Below are 17,209 nucleotides of genomic sequence, written 5' to 3'. Positions count from 1 at the left end.
CGTTTTCTCATTTCCACAACTTCAAGTGTTTAACTGGAACTGTTGCGCTCCACAATAGATACTGCTAAGTCTTATCAAGTGAATTCAAATCAACTAGAAGATGTTGGTTTCGAGGCGGATGGCCTGCACAGTCTGCGTGGGTGTCTCTGAGATAGATGAAATGTTTTCTACTAGATTATATTTAAATGTTGCCCCTTACTCAGAAGAACAAACAGCCACATTAATACAAATGAGCACCTGCAGTCGCAACCGCAGATGTCTGTGGGTGTTTTTCTGTCCAAGTTTCCAAGAAAAAAATAGAGAAATTTTCATATATTATTTTGAGACAGGATGGCTCATCTTTTACAGATGTAGATTATGTGGTATAAATATACTGTACATATCTGTCTGAAAAAGAAACTAAAAACAGTCTGTGGCATTAGAACGGCACAGAATTTTATTAATTAGTATAACTATTGTAAGTAATTACACTACATAACACACTATACTTACAGAAATTTGGGGGAAGATGTACAAAACAAGCATGTAATTCTTAATATTGCATATAATTACCTTTTTTATGCTTTTGACCATCAAATATTCATTATGAAATCATCATATCATTTATAGATCTACAATCATTAAAGCTTTTATGGATAATTCAAAGGGGCCGACTGTTCCAAAAATTAAATGGCCCACAAGACAACCTGCCATTTCATTTAATTTTCATGAAAGAAAAAAGAAAAAAAAACAAAACAAAAAAACAGCTGAAAACACATGTGTGGTTTTATAAAAAGAGGCTCATCAGGTGTGGTTTTACCTGCAAAGGTTTGACTGTCAGAATTACCGGCTACACACCATCAAGACTGACAGACAGCACGGGATGTCAATGTGTGCATGCAGAAATCTATCCATGTTAGAGCCACTAAGATTTTAGCCTGGAGACAAACTGGCTCTGACCGACAGCAAAACCGTGGCGATCCTTTTCAAGGCCTGTCTCATCCACTTTAGTTAACCCTCTCTTATTTCTCTGTCCCTCGACCCCTCTGTCTGATGCCGAACCCCAGTTCATCGTGTCTGATTTGTCTGTGTATTATCACAACAATAATTTCACATTATCTAATTTCTAATTTTTGATTTCTTAATTACTGGTAAGAATCACTGAAAACTGGACAACTGGGAGATGAGGTCTAGGACGCAACCGACTTTGGATTTACTTTATAACATCCACAATAGTGAAACAGAGTAAATTGAGACAAAAAAAAAGTTAATTTATATGAACTTCCTTTGAAGTTGTGCATAAAAGTGCATTTAAGGAAACATTCTGCGACTAGTTCTGCCAAAGATACAGTACGTAACCATCTTTTAGAATAATTCATACCTCAATGAAAGCGGTCATAGGCATCACTAATGCGGTAACAAATAAAAAAAAAAAAAAAAAAAACTACCTGGAAAGCTAAGGACAATGACAATGAGTGACAGACCAAATTTTGAATTTATTTTGATAAATGGGAGAAGTCGTCATCTACACAATAGAAGATAACCAACACGGCCAGGTCTGTCATATAATGTAAGTGCTTACTGAGGGGATTTTTATATTACAAAGAAATTGCTGTTTCATTGACCAGATTACAGTTGTCATTACATTTTAGTAGCCGTCGGCATCAAATGATTGTTCAATCAAAAGCCTTTTTTAAAAATGAAAGCATCTGGCTCTCAACCGAATTTCTACAATTTATTTTGAATGTACTAATATTAGGCCTGCAGTAGTCTAATCTCATTTGCATATTCTATGTAAAAATTGGATAATACAAGTCAAACTATGGCACAGCGATTTCATGGTGTGTGTGTGTGCCTGTGCAAACACACTGTGTGGTAGTGTGGGTGTGGCGTTACACCTCGTGTGGCACTGGGCAGCCAAGATAAGAGCTGATCCTATCCATGCCTCCCTTCTGCAGCGCCTGCCCGCCCACCCACACACCCACAACCCACACAATGCACACAAATACACACACATAAACCGAGTGTGCTACCCTACATGCCACTGTAATCTCATTTTACAATCCCAATGTTCTGAGAATAAACACACACTCATAATCAGTGCCACAAACACACAGAGAAGCCAACTAAATCCATATTTCCATCTCTTTGTACTGTATGCTGGCATGTGACTAAGGATGATACACAAAATGCACAGAGGCCAACTCAGGTCTCAGAGTCCAAGAAGCTACAGGAAACAAGTTTCAGGCCCAAAAGTAGCACTGTGGCTACTTTAGATTGTTTTTCACAAGAATTAAGATAAAAGATATCACAACAATGTTTTTTACACAAAAATATTAGACTGTGAGAGCATTTCTTTTATATCTACAGCATGACAAAACTATGCGATTCTGACAAAGGGAAATGAAGAGAAGAGAAGAGAAGAGAAGAGAAGAGAAGAGAAGAGAAGAGAAGAGAAGAGAAGAGAAGAGAAGAGAAGAGAAGAGAAGAGAAGAGAAGAGAAGAGAAGAGAAGAGAAGAGAAGAGAAGAGAAGAGAAGAGAAGAGAAGCTTACCTTCCTCCTTTGTGAGACAGAGGGAGCTAACATCTTAGCACAAACACACTAACACACACTTCTCTCTTATTCAACAAGACCTTCAGTAAAAACCCCACACAGACACACACTCAAAAGCCCACTCTGATGTGATCGGCCACCCCGATAGTGAGCCAGAGCTGACTCTCTAAGCCTCAAACTAAGTTTGGTGTGCACTGACCAAGACCAAAGGGACAAAAAAAAAAACGAAGGAGAGAACAGGGGGGAGCAAAAGACAGGAAAAAAAAGTGTGCCCACTGAGTGAAGTTTAACCACTTACGATTCAAGTTTAGCTTCAGCACACCCCGCCTACACCCTGGATTCATTCACGGGCATGTACACGCACACCTCTTTGGGTGGGAGAGGCACTGAGCTGGATTTTGGGAAGCCCTGCTTTTTCTCTCCTGTTCCATCTGGTTGCTGCTGCATGGCTGCCGGACAGGCAGACGGCCTTCACTCATTCCCTTTTTCTCTACTATCTTTTCTCTTCTTCTTATCCAGGGTCCCTACATATCCACCCACCGACAGCTGCCCCTTACAGCCAGGTGGCAGATAGCCACTCAGGCTGTGTGCCTGTGTGTGTATGTGTGTCTATGTATTTGATAAAAACCATATGTGAGGGATTGAGAAAAGATTAGATTGTAAAAGTATGTGAACAAGTAACACTGTGAAGAAGAAACATAGAACAAGAAAGAGAGAAAGAGGATGAAAGGATTCAATTTCTGTAGGCGACAGGGGGAGACTAAGTGTAGTGAATGTGATTTGATGGTGACGCTGAGATGGGGTTTAGGCGTACAAATACTATTAGTCACTGCTGTGCAAACCTGTTACACCATGCATTCGCATGCACACATAGACACACACAGACACACAGACACCAACATCAACGTAAAAAACACAAACAAGGTATTCAGGCTCCAGGAGTCAACACACAATATGACATATAACACAGTCTATCTAACAGTCCTGGTTAGGGATGTAACAGTTATAGCAGTAATAAAAATCCAACCAGCCGTAGCTCTGACACCTAAAATTGGCCTTTTTTGTCCATTTCCTCCCTAGAAGAAGAAAGGGTAGGTGAAACAAATTCCAAGACATGATACACTCAGACAGTATTTAAACTACTCCAGCAGAGAGTCAAGAGGACCTTTTATACATAATGAAATTGTTACTGTGTATAGTCTCAGTTATAGTTATAATGACCAATATTCCTTTTTCACTGTGCTATCTAGTCATGAACACTGAAGACTGCTTTGCTAACTAGATGGGCAAAGGTTTTAGCAAGGACTCAAAGGGAATCAGTTTGGTAGTAAATTTTAAACACTTGTCAAATAAGTAAACAAGCACAACATAAGAAAAATGGGTTCTCCTCCTGTTTCCCAGCTTTGGTCAACAGAACTGAGCAAAAGAAATGGACTGCAAAACAAAAAAGTGGTTCATTTGCAACATTTTAAAATGCAGTTTGCCTTGAAAGATAATGTCTTTCAGATGTGGGATTTTTTTATTACAAAAGATTCAATCAGCAGGCTCTAATCCTTTTAACTCTGAAAAGTATAAATAAAATAAAAAAAATAGCCATTCTTAAAATTTCTTGTTTTTTTCAGCACAGAAACATTTTGTATTCAAAACCTACTCAGAACTGGTGTGTTGTGTGGAACCTATGCATAGCTCGAGACTATTAAGGCATATCTCTCAAATTTCCTTGCCTTTATTTCCCCCACCTTTTTTTGACAAACCCCCCCTTTATCCCTCCCACTTTAAGACCCCTTCCACACCACACCCATGACCCCCCATGTGCAGACATGAGGTCAAGCTCCAAAGATCACAGAGAGAAGCCAGACGAGAGAGCGAGAGAGAGGAGGGGTGGGGAGAAAGAGAGACAGAAACCTAAAATCCTCCTTTCCTCCCAAAAACCAGGCCAAAACCTCAAGCCTTCCCACTAGCCCAGCGCGCCCCCCTCCTTTCGCCCAGTTGTGTGTAGAGGAGGCAGTGAGCACTCTTGCAGAAACATCAGCCCAGGGAAATTCAAATGAGGAAGAAACGTTGAGAAAGAGACACAGAGAGAGTGGGAGAGAGAGAGGGAACACAATAGTGAGAAAATAGGATAAAAGAATGAGATGGGAGACCGTTCAGTAGTAGGGAGAGAAGGGGGGGTGGGGTGAGAGAGGAGCTCGAGAGGTTGCTGAGGCTGCAGGTTAAGATAATGTGTAGATCTGAAGAGATTTGCAGGGAACATTTTATTCATTTTTTGATTACTCCCATCTCTCCCGACCTCCCCTCCCTCTCTTCCTGCGTTGTTGTCTCTCCGTTTGTTTGTTTTTGGCATTAGTGTTATGACTGTTGGTATGCGTGTGTATGTACATATGCATGCTGATTAGAACTGGAATATTTTATAAACACAAATATTCACACTTGCACAAGCCTGCACGCACATATCAATACAAAATGCACACAAACATACTTAAAGATGCATCAGAGAAGCGAGCAACTGGGCAGACAGTGCCAGGAATGCTAAGAGCTTACAAATTCGTAAACATGCAGACCCAGATGCTGCATATGTACATACACACATGCACGTACACAGATCAGGTGTTCACACTGTAGACCATCACTGAGCCCACTCCTTATAAAGGTAAGTGTCCAGAATGAGCAGGGCCATTCCAAACTATCCATTGCTTCCATTCTTTTGGTCACAATACACAAAAACCCTATCATAAAGTGTAACACAAAAACAGTACACCTGAATACACAAGTAATACACATGGGATAGTGCACATACCTGTATTACTTTCAGCCTCACCCTCCAGGTTTAGTGAGATGCAATGGTCCCCCTCCTGTGTCTCTCGACCCAGGATCATCCAGTTCTCCAGGTCATCGGAATCAGAGGAATCAGAGGAGCTTGACGAAGCAGATGCAGACTTCGACGCCGACTCTTCTGAATCAGACTCTGAGCTGCTAGAGTCCACAGACACTGGTTCATCAAGAGTTCTTTTCTGGGTCATGAGGACAACCAAAGAACAACATTCAGACTATACACTGAGAAATGTGACTTTTCACTTCAACATTATGCATTCCCTACTGAATGCTTTTGTGAATTCATAAAAACAAATTTAATCTGTGATTGTTCTAACTTTGCTGAAATTCAACGGGGTCTGATAACAACGTGGGACACAGAAGTTGTGACAGATGGCTTCTTGTTACTCCAACTGTAGTCAATAATATAATGACAAAAGGCTGAATTTAACAGCTCAACAGTCTCTAACGGAAAATCAATTCACTTGACGTCTTGAATTACCAGCTTTTTGTCAAGACTGATGTATTGTTTTTGTTTGGAAAGTGTTGTACATTGAACCACAATGCAAATGCAGAATTTCCAAACTGAGATTCAGTAATGTTTTGCAAAAGTCTCTGTTCTAGGGATCCAAAGCATTTCAGACTCTGTGTAAATGTCACATAATTTAGACATTATAAAGGCAAACATTAGTGCGGATGTAGCTTTAGTTCTTGGTGCTCTCTGATGTTGGAAGTAAAACTATCCATATGGGTGTAACGGTACAGAAAATTTTTGGTTCCGTACGTTTTTGGTACAGGGGTTTTTGGTTTGATACATTTTCGACATGTTTTTAGTACAATGGAAGGGTGGTGGTGGTGGTGGTGGTGGTGTGGGTGCTCCGTTAAATGCCGAAAACCGAAAGTGAAACTTAACATGCTTCGACCATCCAACCCGGCTTCTGCGCCTCTGTTATACTCTCTGTTGTCATGCTAATCCCCCCTTATCGATGCCCCAGCCTTAGAATAAAGTGTTTTTTTGTTGCGTTTGTTTTTGCTGAGAATTCAGCAGCAGTGCCACTGCAGAATGTATACTCAGTGCCATTAAAAAGGCAAGGTCCAAATGATTTGTTCAGATGCCTATTTTGTATATTTTGTATTTTTTTCATTCCCAATGCGTGTGACATCAGCGTTTGGACTAATCCCTTAATGTCGGACACTGAGTCGACTCTCTTGTACAGAGTCACGCTTGACTGTTAACTTTAGGTGTGGTCAATAACCTATATAAAAGCAGCAAAGCAAACACTGAAATGTTTTTGCCAGCTCAAAATGCCACGACTTCCGATACAACAGAGAACATGCCGTTGGCATGTCACATGCAGGTCTGAGCCGTGGTGAAGTCGCTCGCTGTCTGCGCTGTCATCACATTATAATCAGCCGTATGAGTGATCGGATCTGTCAGGATAGGATCATGACTTGTCAGTTCCAATGGATTGTTGCTGCACTGCTTGTTTGGAAGCCAGAGGTGGACACACCCGATATTGAATGATGACACTTTCAATTTCTGGGTACCTGTATTCAGTGACTGAATAATCGTGTTAAGTTGATCACAATTTGTCCACAGTTTATTCTCTAATGACCAATGATTCCCTCTTTAATATGAAGGCAACCCCAAATAATTAATTTATATTAATATATCATTTAATATATCTCTAAATATACATATCATTCTGACCCGTGTGTTTTTAATGGTGTTATATAGGGGAAACCCTGCATATGGGTCCTTCTTGCAGCCATCCTGCTCAAACTGTGTGCGCTCCACTTCAAGGTTCATGTGGAAACTTATGGCAAGTGTTTGCATTCTTCACATAGGCTACATGTATTCATTCGGTACACCTCCATATTATATCAAGCGAACCACAACCGAAACAGTTCAGTAAAAAAAGGGGGCACCATTGCAAAAGTTTTCTGGTAGGCAAAATAAAAAAGTTATTTTGGGAGAAAAAAAAAAACAGTTCTCTTTACGCACAAAACACGTACCGAAACCAAACCAAAACAGTGGCCCAAAAACTGAGGTACGGACCGTACTGTGGGCTACCTGTACCATTGCACCTCTAACTCTGATGTAGAAATGTGGACACTGAACATCTGATGCAAATAAAATCCCTACCTTCTGGGCTGGGGTAGACGTACGGAGCTGACGACCCTTCACAGCACAGACCCCGTCATCGTCTTCAGCAGTGTCGTCCTCAGACAAGGTGATGACATCAGGGTCAGAGTCAATGACGATGACTTCTTCAAACACTGATGACGATGGCCTCTTACCTTTACTAGCACCTTTTCCCTTAAATTCATCACCTTTCCCTGTTTTCTGCTTCGTCCCTGCTTTCAGGGGTTTTTGCTGCTCCCTTGGCTTATGTGATAGAGTCCTGCTTTCTGTAGACTGTCCAATCTCTGCATCATCATTGGCAGTTACCTCAAGCGGCCAGCTGTCCTGGCTTTTCTCCTCATGCTCCTTCTCTTCTTCATCTTCCACAGCATTAGAGGAGTAGTGAAGTTGGCTGTAGAGACGAAACTCCACTTCACTGTTGACCTCTGACCCCTCGGAGTCCCCCTCTTCCTCTCTGTAGAGATCATCTTCAATCTCTTCCCGGTCCTGGTAGCTAGAGTACATCACCACAAAACACCCCACCAACACTCACACCTGAAGAAGCCAAAAACAGAAATAGAAATACAAACATAAGAACATAGTTTATATTAGTAATAAAGCAGTCACTATCCATCAGTTATTATTACGTTACAACAGATACATCATGTACGGTCAAAATTTACCATAGCATAAAGATGTATAGATAAGAGGCATTCAGATCAATTTTTGAACTAAAAGTACTAACATTAACCCACACCTAGAATCAAGAAAATGTAAATAAAGAATGAAAAGTAAAAGTAGTTGGTGTGCAGCAAAATGGTCTCTGTCAGTGTTTTACAAATATACATGTTGCACTCGCATTCATTTTACTGCTGCATGAATGCACATGAATTTTTACTGCTTTAGATTTATACGGTTGAGCTCATTGAAACTATTTTTTCCTACAGCAATGCATCATATTCTGTAAGATGACCATTATGTTTGTATCTCTAAAGGTCAATTCTTGACGGGCTCAGAAAAACGGGCCTGTTTTCAGCTCTGTGTCAATGCATTTTCTGGTAGACCTACATCACAGAGGTTTTTAAGACTTTATTTAGTTCATGAAGGGGAAAAATTTTCTGAACCAACAGGGGAACATTTCATCCTATATTTGGATATATGTAGTTGTCACTGGACAAAAAGGAGATGAAAAACTGCAGTCTGAAAAGTAACTGAAGTTCTCAGACAAATGTAGTACAATGAAACACAATATTTGTCTCTGAGATGTCATGAAATAGAAACATAAAGTTGCTGAAAAACTGATGTACTCAAATACAAGTACCTCAAATTTGCACTTGAGTAGAATTTCTTCATATTATATGCATAGTATGTCCCACCCCTGTGCAGAAGCTAGAAATAATTATGTCTTTTTCAAATAATCTAGCAATTTCTAACAAAGCAGTAAACCATTTTTTCTATAAAATGTCACAATATACAAATGAAAATTTCCCAAAACAATTTGCAACAAATAATGGCTTAGAAGTGTTGTTTTACCCAAAATCCACATTAATTTAACAATGTCACAAATAAAAAATGCAATATCCAACATTAACACATGCTGGTTGCCTATTAACTTTTTATTCAAATTATCAACTTGTTAACCAACCAATTCAACACTTAAAAACATTCACAAAATTCATCTACTGAGGAGCATCATGTTCATCAAATTAGTTAGCTTCCTTTCAAACCATTTACCAAATGCAAATGCAGTTACTTCAACTTTTATCTGTAGCACTGAAAATAAGTGGACACAGACCGACAGCAATTACAGGACAGACACAAGCTTCTGTCTTGTTCTGAAATCCGTAAGGGCTTGTTAACAAAGCTGAGAAAGACCACGGTTCAGTTGTACTTGTGTTTGTAGACTTTTGCTGCAGCACGTTGAAATGAAACAACTAAGGGCTGTGTTTTATCCCAAAACAGGCACTGACTTCTGCAAATGTAAATAACAACCCATTTGAAATTGTTCTAATTAAAAACATTTGTAAATATGTATTACACTGTGCAAAACATTATGTGGACCAACTTCTCTCTCGCACACACAAACACACACATACACACTGGACAGAGAAGGGGCCCCGGCCCATTGCTCTGGCCAGTCCTGCGTGTCTGTGCCATGATGGCTGGAGATGATTGGCTCCCAGACCGCACACACCGCCGAAACGCCACGGTAGACGGTCACAAGCCGCCCGCCGGGGATTAAAAGGACAGAAGGAAGAGTCTCACCGGATAGCGAGGGAAAATATCAGTTATGTGTAAAAACTTCAACAGTGCACAGACAACCAGAAGAGAGCAAATGACTGTAATTTACAGAAATGCAATATCTGAGTATGGTAGTAAGACCTTACAAAGATGTTTTTCTGTTTTAACAAATGAAAGTTCTTGCCAGGGCTGTGTAGTTATATACAGACTGGACAATAAACACCATTATGATGTTAAAACTGACCTTTTATGATGTATTTGATGATTTTTTTTTTTTGTCACAGAAATCACTCTTACTTGTCACAGTAGGAAACACTATGGAATTAAAGCTCAAAAACACTATTCCTTTCAGAATTTTTCCTGTTTGGCAGAGTCACTGTTAAACACTCTAACCCTTGTAACTACAATGTGATGGAGCATGTCGTCCACAAACCAGAAGGCTGGTGTTTGATCCCTGATCCCTGTCAACTTGTCGAAGTGTCCCTGAGCAAGACATTGACTAAGGCCTCAGTCACAAAGCTTCTTACGAACGATGGGTTCATACAAATCTCCCAGTTTGTATGAAATCTGGAATGTGATGTCAAGTCAAAAAATTAAAACATGACAAGCATGTGTTTATTGAGTTTAGGATCATGTGCTGTCCATGGTGCTGAATTACACACTCGTGGAGAGAATATGTGGGGAAGACACGGACCTGCACTATTAAAGACAGTAAAAATTAGGAGTCATAATAATACATCAAATGAAGAAATTTGAAGTATAAGGTATACGAATAAAAACAGATACACAAGAATAATAGAGAGAACTGAACACTGAAAACACTAACCGTCCGTCACCGAGTGCCTAACCGTAACTGTCTGTCATGCACAATCTCTCTATGATCCTCGTCACCCTGTGGACTCTGCATTATCTCCCTCCAGATTTTGTGTTGTTTCTTCATGTTTCTTTTTCCATTAATAAAACACTTTCACAGTCATTCACTCATCTTGACAATTTGTATACGACCCTCTCTAAGACCATCATGAATGCCTATTACGAACACCTTACATCCACCTTAAGAACACCGTGCAAATCTGTCTGTACATCTGTTTGTGGGAATGCCATAAGGGGCCCCCAAAGTACGGATGCACCAATACCACTTTTTTCCAGACTGAGTACAAGTACAAGTATTTACATTTGAGTACTTGCTGATACCGAGTACCGATACGAGTACTTAATAACACCATTACAGTTCTTAGTTACTTTTGAAAATGTGCTTTATTGTCGTTGTCATTAGTCTGACTGGAAAAAAGTGCTGCTACTGACATTTAATGTGTTGGAATGAGCATTTCTCAATCAATCCACCAGGGGGCGCCGCTCTTAATTAATCATACTGGACAAATACCACGAAGAAGAGTAAAGCTTTTTGAGAAGAAGAAAGTCAGTAATAACAAACATGGAGATGACAGAGTTAACACTAATGTGGATACTAATGTTGCAGCGTTTTCACTGGTAAGGTTTAAAAGCTTAGCTTCAGCAGGTAGAGAAAAGATAAATGAGTGTTAAGCTTCGTTTTCACTTCTGCCAACGGTGGTCCGTACCGCTCCTTACCCCCATAGTATTATAAGTAGGATGGAAACCAGCCCAGCCCTGGGTAGCTGTCATAAATATCATATCATAAATAAATATAATATATAATGTCAGTAGTTTGTCACTAATTCACACAATCGCTCTTTGAACAGATCCTCTCCCTCCACAGTTCCCGGTGGTATTTTCCGTCTGGGTTCGCATCCGCGAGCACCTGGAAAACGGATGGAATGTACACAGAGGATGGACAGAACACTCCATCCGTATCCATCTGTGTCTTTAACATTACTTGCAGTCAGTGTTAGTTTCATCACTGTCATTTATTATGAAAAATCTCCACACTCTTCACATTCCCCACACATTACTCCACCGCTGCGTACCTGCTGCACTTAACTGCAAATGTCACGCTGCCGTAAGTGGTATCGGTGCAATTGTCTCAGATTACTTTTACAAGTACAAGTACACACGCTGAGTATTGGAGCCGATGCCCAATACTGGTATCGGAATCGGTGCATCCCTACCCCAAAGAGAATGTAATGTGTTCTTGTGATCTACTCGCAGCCACTGTAGGAACATGGGGTTCTGGAATGGCCTCCTGATCCACGAATGTCATGCATTGTTCTTAAGTTGTTACTAAGGCATTTGTTAGGGCACCCTACGAAAGAGGATTTCATAGCATGTTTGTAGAAAATCTTGCACGAGATCATCCACCTGGCTATGAATTTAGGAATGGTCTACCAGAGGTTGTGCTAGACATTTTTGTTGTCCAGCATGTTGACAGATAGTGTCATAAAAATTCAATCATAACGCATTATTATCCATCATTTCAAATTAAATGTTTTAATGATAATGTGACATATTTAGCAGTATTTAATGTTCAAAAACAGCTCAAAGATGCAGCAACTTTAGTTGCTGCTGGCTGATAAACCAACATGATATCATGACTCGCATAAATATACATACCACTTTTAATTGGCGTGTTATCTGCAGACATTATAAACTTTCCACATGTATGTTCACACCACATCAAATACCATGCACTGATGGTTAGAGTTAGGATTATGCGAACCAGAGATCTTGAATTGACACGCCATCAAATGGCGTTGAATAACACACGAAAGGTAGAAAATGCATATGTGTTGCACACCAAATGCCATAAGAACTGGTGTGACATACAACGTGATTTCATGAGATCAATTTCTGATAAAGTTATCAGTATTACTCCTTGTCCTTCATCCTCCACTGCATCAGTCCCTCTTTTTTCACCACATTCATCAATGCCATCAGATTTACTGGGCTTTTTAAAATAACCAGGGTGACTCGGCTGTCTTGACATTTTGCACTAGCAAAGTAGCATGATTTTGGCTAAAGTCAGCTGAACAACAAGACATGACTTGACAATGACTGATTAATATGCACACTCACCATCAACTGGACAGGGGGTCTACTACAGATGAGCTAATGGTGAGTCATTTAAAAGAAGTAACGGTGTTGTATTCAGCGTATTTGTGAACAGTGGCACTGTAGGGTTCTATACAGGTAGGATGCTGTTATGGACTGTTTGATGCCTTGTTAAGAGAGAGACAGACCAGTGATCCTGTGAGTACGTTCTGTTCACAGTGTTGTGTGAAACCTATCTTTGGTAGATTACTCTCAATATTTTAATCCGTCAAAATGACGGACGGCCTTCATAATTTTCTGTCATCTTTAAAAAAAAAAAAAATTATTAATGATGGAATATTTTCAGTTAACATGACTTCTGCGGTCTACAAACTCTCCATTCTTATAAGGCTGCCTTGAGAAGGTCATACGAAATGGTCCATAAATCGTTCGCACAGTGTTCGTAACTGTTCGCCATGGCATAAGTTGCTCCCAGTGACTGTTTTACTGGTGTGAGTGTTTGTGTGCATGAATTTGACAGTGTAAAGCACTCTGAGTTCCACAAAAGCGCAAGTCCATTTACCTGTGCATTTCTCTGTTAGCAAACAATGCTTGGTCAACAATAACAATCCAAACTTAATAATACAACAGCTGTTGTGTAGTTACTACTGTTACTTATTGCAAAACTTTTAGTACAGTGCATGCATTACACTGATGAATAATGTGGAATTTATTTTAACATCTAACAAAAGATTGTGGGTTTCTTATGAGAATGACTTCATCAATATCGTCTTATATTAAATATCTACTGTATACTATGTCAAGGAAAAATGGTATGTAAAAGGTTCCCAGGTACATAAGTCAGGGGACTAAGGATCAGCCTAAGCAGAGGCCATTCAAGCACAATTAATAAAACATCTGTGTACATATTTGTATATGATTATGTAAGGGGGCTTATATGTTCAACACGTAAGTGCTCGACTATTTACATTTCATGCGCCTTTATACTTCATATTCAGTAGGTTTAAGAGATGAATTGATTTAAACTCTATTACATTGATTTTACCAAATGACCAAAAATGCTTATAAAATATCAAACTATTGTGCTGCACGCTAAATACACTCACGTTTATATAAAGAAAACATCACAGCAATGTACATTTTCACGTTATCCGTTACGAACAGGCCAGTTAGAAAACAACACAGACAGGTTTTCCTTTTTCCATGCCAATGTATACACAAAAGACTTCAATACATAGCCATTGTGTAATACTGATTATGTACTTCAGTATAGGATAACACCTTTTTCCATTACTTTCGTTTTAGCTATGTGTTAAAAAGATTGAAATGTTTGTTTCGAATGAAGCTTTTTTTTTTTTTTTTAAATAAACTGGGGAAAACAAACTATATGTACATGACAAGAGATCGTGAAGGTGCTTCTCCTGGTAATGACACACAAATGTAGAACAAAACGACAGAAACTTGAGTTTTATGACCAACTGAAAGCACAAACTTAAGCTAGCTTGCTGATAGCCACAGCAAGCTAAATGGTGGCTAGCTCTTAGGAAGTATGACAAACCCCCAATGTATAAAGCTACAGTGAAGTTCATATAGCTACACTGGGCCCTAAGCGTAACGTAAGCGTGTACAAACGCTGAAAAGCGGTGAACACTTTAAGTTATTAGTGTGTGTAGATATTCCTCAGTTAGCATGTGACACTGCTGTGCCCACGTGTTTATGAGCAGCAGCCGGGGTCGGATGTAAACAATGAAGCACTTAAGCCACAAACATGGGCAACAGAAAGCAACTGAATCCCAACTTATCTACGCTACCGCACGTCAACACTATATACAATTCATATTTAATGTCAGAAGCCAAAAACTCACCTTTACCCCACAAACTGGAGATGTTATGGGAGCCGGAGCTGATCCCCTGCCTCCTGTGAACCAATAACTTCCGGGTTTGTCAAGAATAAATAGGTTGGCCAACCATAACGTTTCTCTCTTCTTGGCAGGAGAAGACTTGACTTTGGTTGACTTTGGTTGCGCAGAGTGACTGTCGGAGGCAGCCAAAACTCTGTACTATTTGGATGGAAATTTCTAGTATGGTTTAGTTTTTTAATATTTCAATAAATCCGAGTAGTAGTAAAACTCGACATAGTTTCTGAGATAGCATAGTGAGGTTTGTCTCTTCTGCTCACCTCTCAATACAGATCACATACACATAAACCAATCAAACAAACAAACAAACAAACAAAAAGCAGCTTCCAGATATTTCCAATGTGTTATTATTGTGCATATTGTGTAAAAAAAAAAAAGATAGTTCTAAAAATACTTTTATGTAACTATCATTATTGCTGTCAAAAAGAAATGCACATTTAAAGTGATGTGTGGCAGGTAACTGAAGCAGATCCGTAGATGTTTTGTATAATACACATAGTGTGTATACCTATATAACTAGTTGCATCATTTCATCCTTTCTGTCTTTCTGACTGACAGCTCTGAGATACACAGGTGCCAAAAACATAAACAAGCATGAACAAAACTAAATGTAAAGACATTCTGCAGATCGTGAATCTAATGTGTAATGGTCACTTTTAGAATATGAAAAACACTTCAGGGAACATGAATCCCAGATGCTGGAGCAAAAAATACCCAGGAGTAGATATGGTCCTCAAATAGGTCTATCTAATATGTTTTTTGGTAGCCATAGTGTGTCCATATGTTCTATAAATTTCTGTTAGTTTGTTTCTATGTTTGTTTGTTTGTTTGTGTGTATGTTTGTTAACAGCAAAACTATTGGTTCAATTCATACAGAATAGATGTCATTACATTTTGGGAAAGGTAGGACAAAGTTCAAATTTGTTAAGATTTTTAAAAATCTTCCCATTATGATGGGGAAAATATGTGCGAAGGGGAGGGTTTGTTGTGCCTGGCACCACTTGTTTGTGTATTCGTTAAAGAAGCATGTTGCTTTGCTGTGAACTCTTCAAATTTAAGAGTACAACCAAACATTTTTTCCTCTAATTTTCCCTGATGTGCTTTTATTATTATTATTATTATTATTATTATTATTATTATTATTATTATTATCATTATTATTATTATTATTATTATTATTATTATTATTATTATTTTCATTAATTAATTAATTAATTTATTTATTTATTTTCATTTTTGTCACACAGATAGGACAAATCATGCAGGATAAGTAAAATCAAGGCATCATGGGTTGGAAGTAAATAAACACAGGAGAACATTACAGTTATTCTAAAATGTATCTGTTAATCTGTTCAACCCAAACTCAATAATAGCACATGTGTAAATAAGTACTGATTGAACTCCTCCAGGAGAAAATGGCATCCATAATCTCTGTGCTTATAGAATACACAAAAATTACATTATTGGGAAAAGTGTAGTTTGATTATAAATGTCATTACTAAAGTTGATGTGGAATTGTCAGCTGAGCTGCTTTTCTTTAGAGAAATCCAATCTCTTCCTCCACACAAAAGACTGAGCTGGGCCCTACACTGTGTTTCACTACATAGACTATTGTCGCCCTGATGGATGCTGGGTGTTTTCACCTTTCTCAATAAAGCACAAATATTAGCTATGAAATGTCAGAATATATGCGTGTGCACACTGGATATGTGCATGCATGTCTGAGTGACTAGTATGGACCTTCAGGCCTACGCTATTATTACATGTTGATGGGAATGTAAATCTATATGTAAATGTAATTCAACAGACTGACTATCACCATCAGTCATATTTATTACATGTAGAATACAGCAAAATTACACATTTCTGACTCTCATTCAGACTGTGTAACATTAACATCCATCTTTTGCTACCCTCCATATCATAAGAATTATTGTGAACTCTGTGTATCCAACTATAGGTATTGTAATAACAGTGAACGAATGGCATTATGATAGAGAATCAGAGGTTGAATGCCATCTGATTTCAGAGGTTTCTCCATGCGTGTCAACACAGGAAAGGCCATCACAGAGTTGGATTGTCTCCTTACAAAGGTTAGGCTGTACCTTCAGTCCCAACACTATCACCATTTTTAGTCCACGTATATGAGTGTATGTGCGTGTATGCGTACACACACACACACACACACACACACACACACACACACACACACACACACACACACATATATATATATACAGACTGGATATCCTGCATATGTTTTGTTTTTGGGAAGTGCATACGGGGCCCCTCTGTCTCCACTGCTCCTCACATCTATCTAAATTGGATGCAGGTTCGGGATGCCTCACTGCCTCAGTGAAATTGTGATGTGGCTGCCTGATTTTGGGTTCCATGCATTTTCTGGCATTTACTATTATTATTTTAAAAAAGGTAGAGGAGATCATCTGAATGGAGGCATCTGGTTCAGCAGTTCATCCCGCTGCATCCAAACCAGTGGTGTGTTAAAGATGGATGGAGTGTCCGGGACAGGGACTTAAAGTCCTCTGATTTCCAATCATACATCCGAAGGGATGGTTCTGCCTGATAAATGATCATTATTGAGCAGAAGGAGTT

At 39.1% G+C, this 17,209-nt stretch overlaps 1 protein-coding gene across 1 annotated transcript in view; it reads right to left on the bottom strand.

Moving 5' to 3' along the window:
- zcchc7 (zinc finger, CCHC domain containing 7) overlaps positions 1 to 14,614 on the bottom strand; it is a 47,944-nt gene extending 33,330 nt beyond the window's left edge. The window contains exons 1-3 of the mRNA XM_030147798.1: positions 14,543 to 14,614; positions 7,491 to 8,024; positions 5,331 to 5,544 (exon numbers count right to left, since the gene is read on the bottom strand). Coding sequence (XP_030003658.1) covers positions 5,331 to 5,544; positions 7,491 to 7,994 — 718 coding nt within the window. The 5' untranslated portion in view covers positions 7,995 to 8,024; positions 14,543 to 14,614. The remainder of the gene's footprint in view (positions 1 to 5,330; positions 5,545 to 7,490; positions 8,025 to 14,542) is intronic.
- Between the last annotated feature and the right edge of the window lie 2,595 nt (positions 14,615 to 17,209).

Source organism: Sphaeramia orbicularis, chromosome 1 (genome assembly GCF_902148855.1).
Source record: "Sphaeramia orbicularis chromosome 1, fSphaOr1.1, whole genome shotgun sequence".
NCBI lineage: Eukaryota > Metazoa > Chordata > Actinopteri > Kurtiformes > Apogonidae > Sphaeramia > Sphaeramia orbicularis.
The sequence above is the reverse complement of the archived record's forward strand: the minus strand, read 5'-3'. Positions and strand labels throughout refer to the sequence as shown.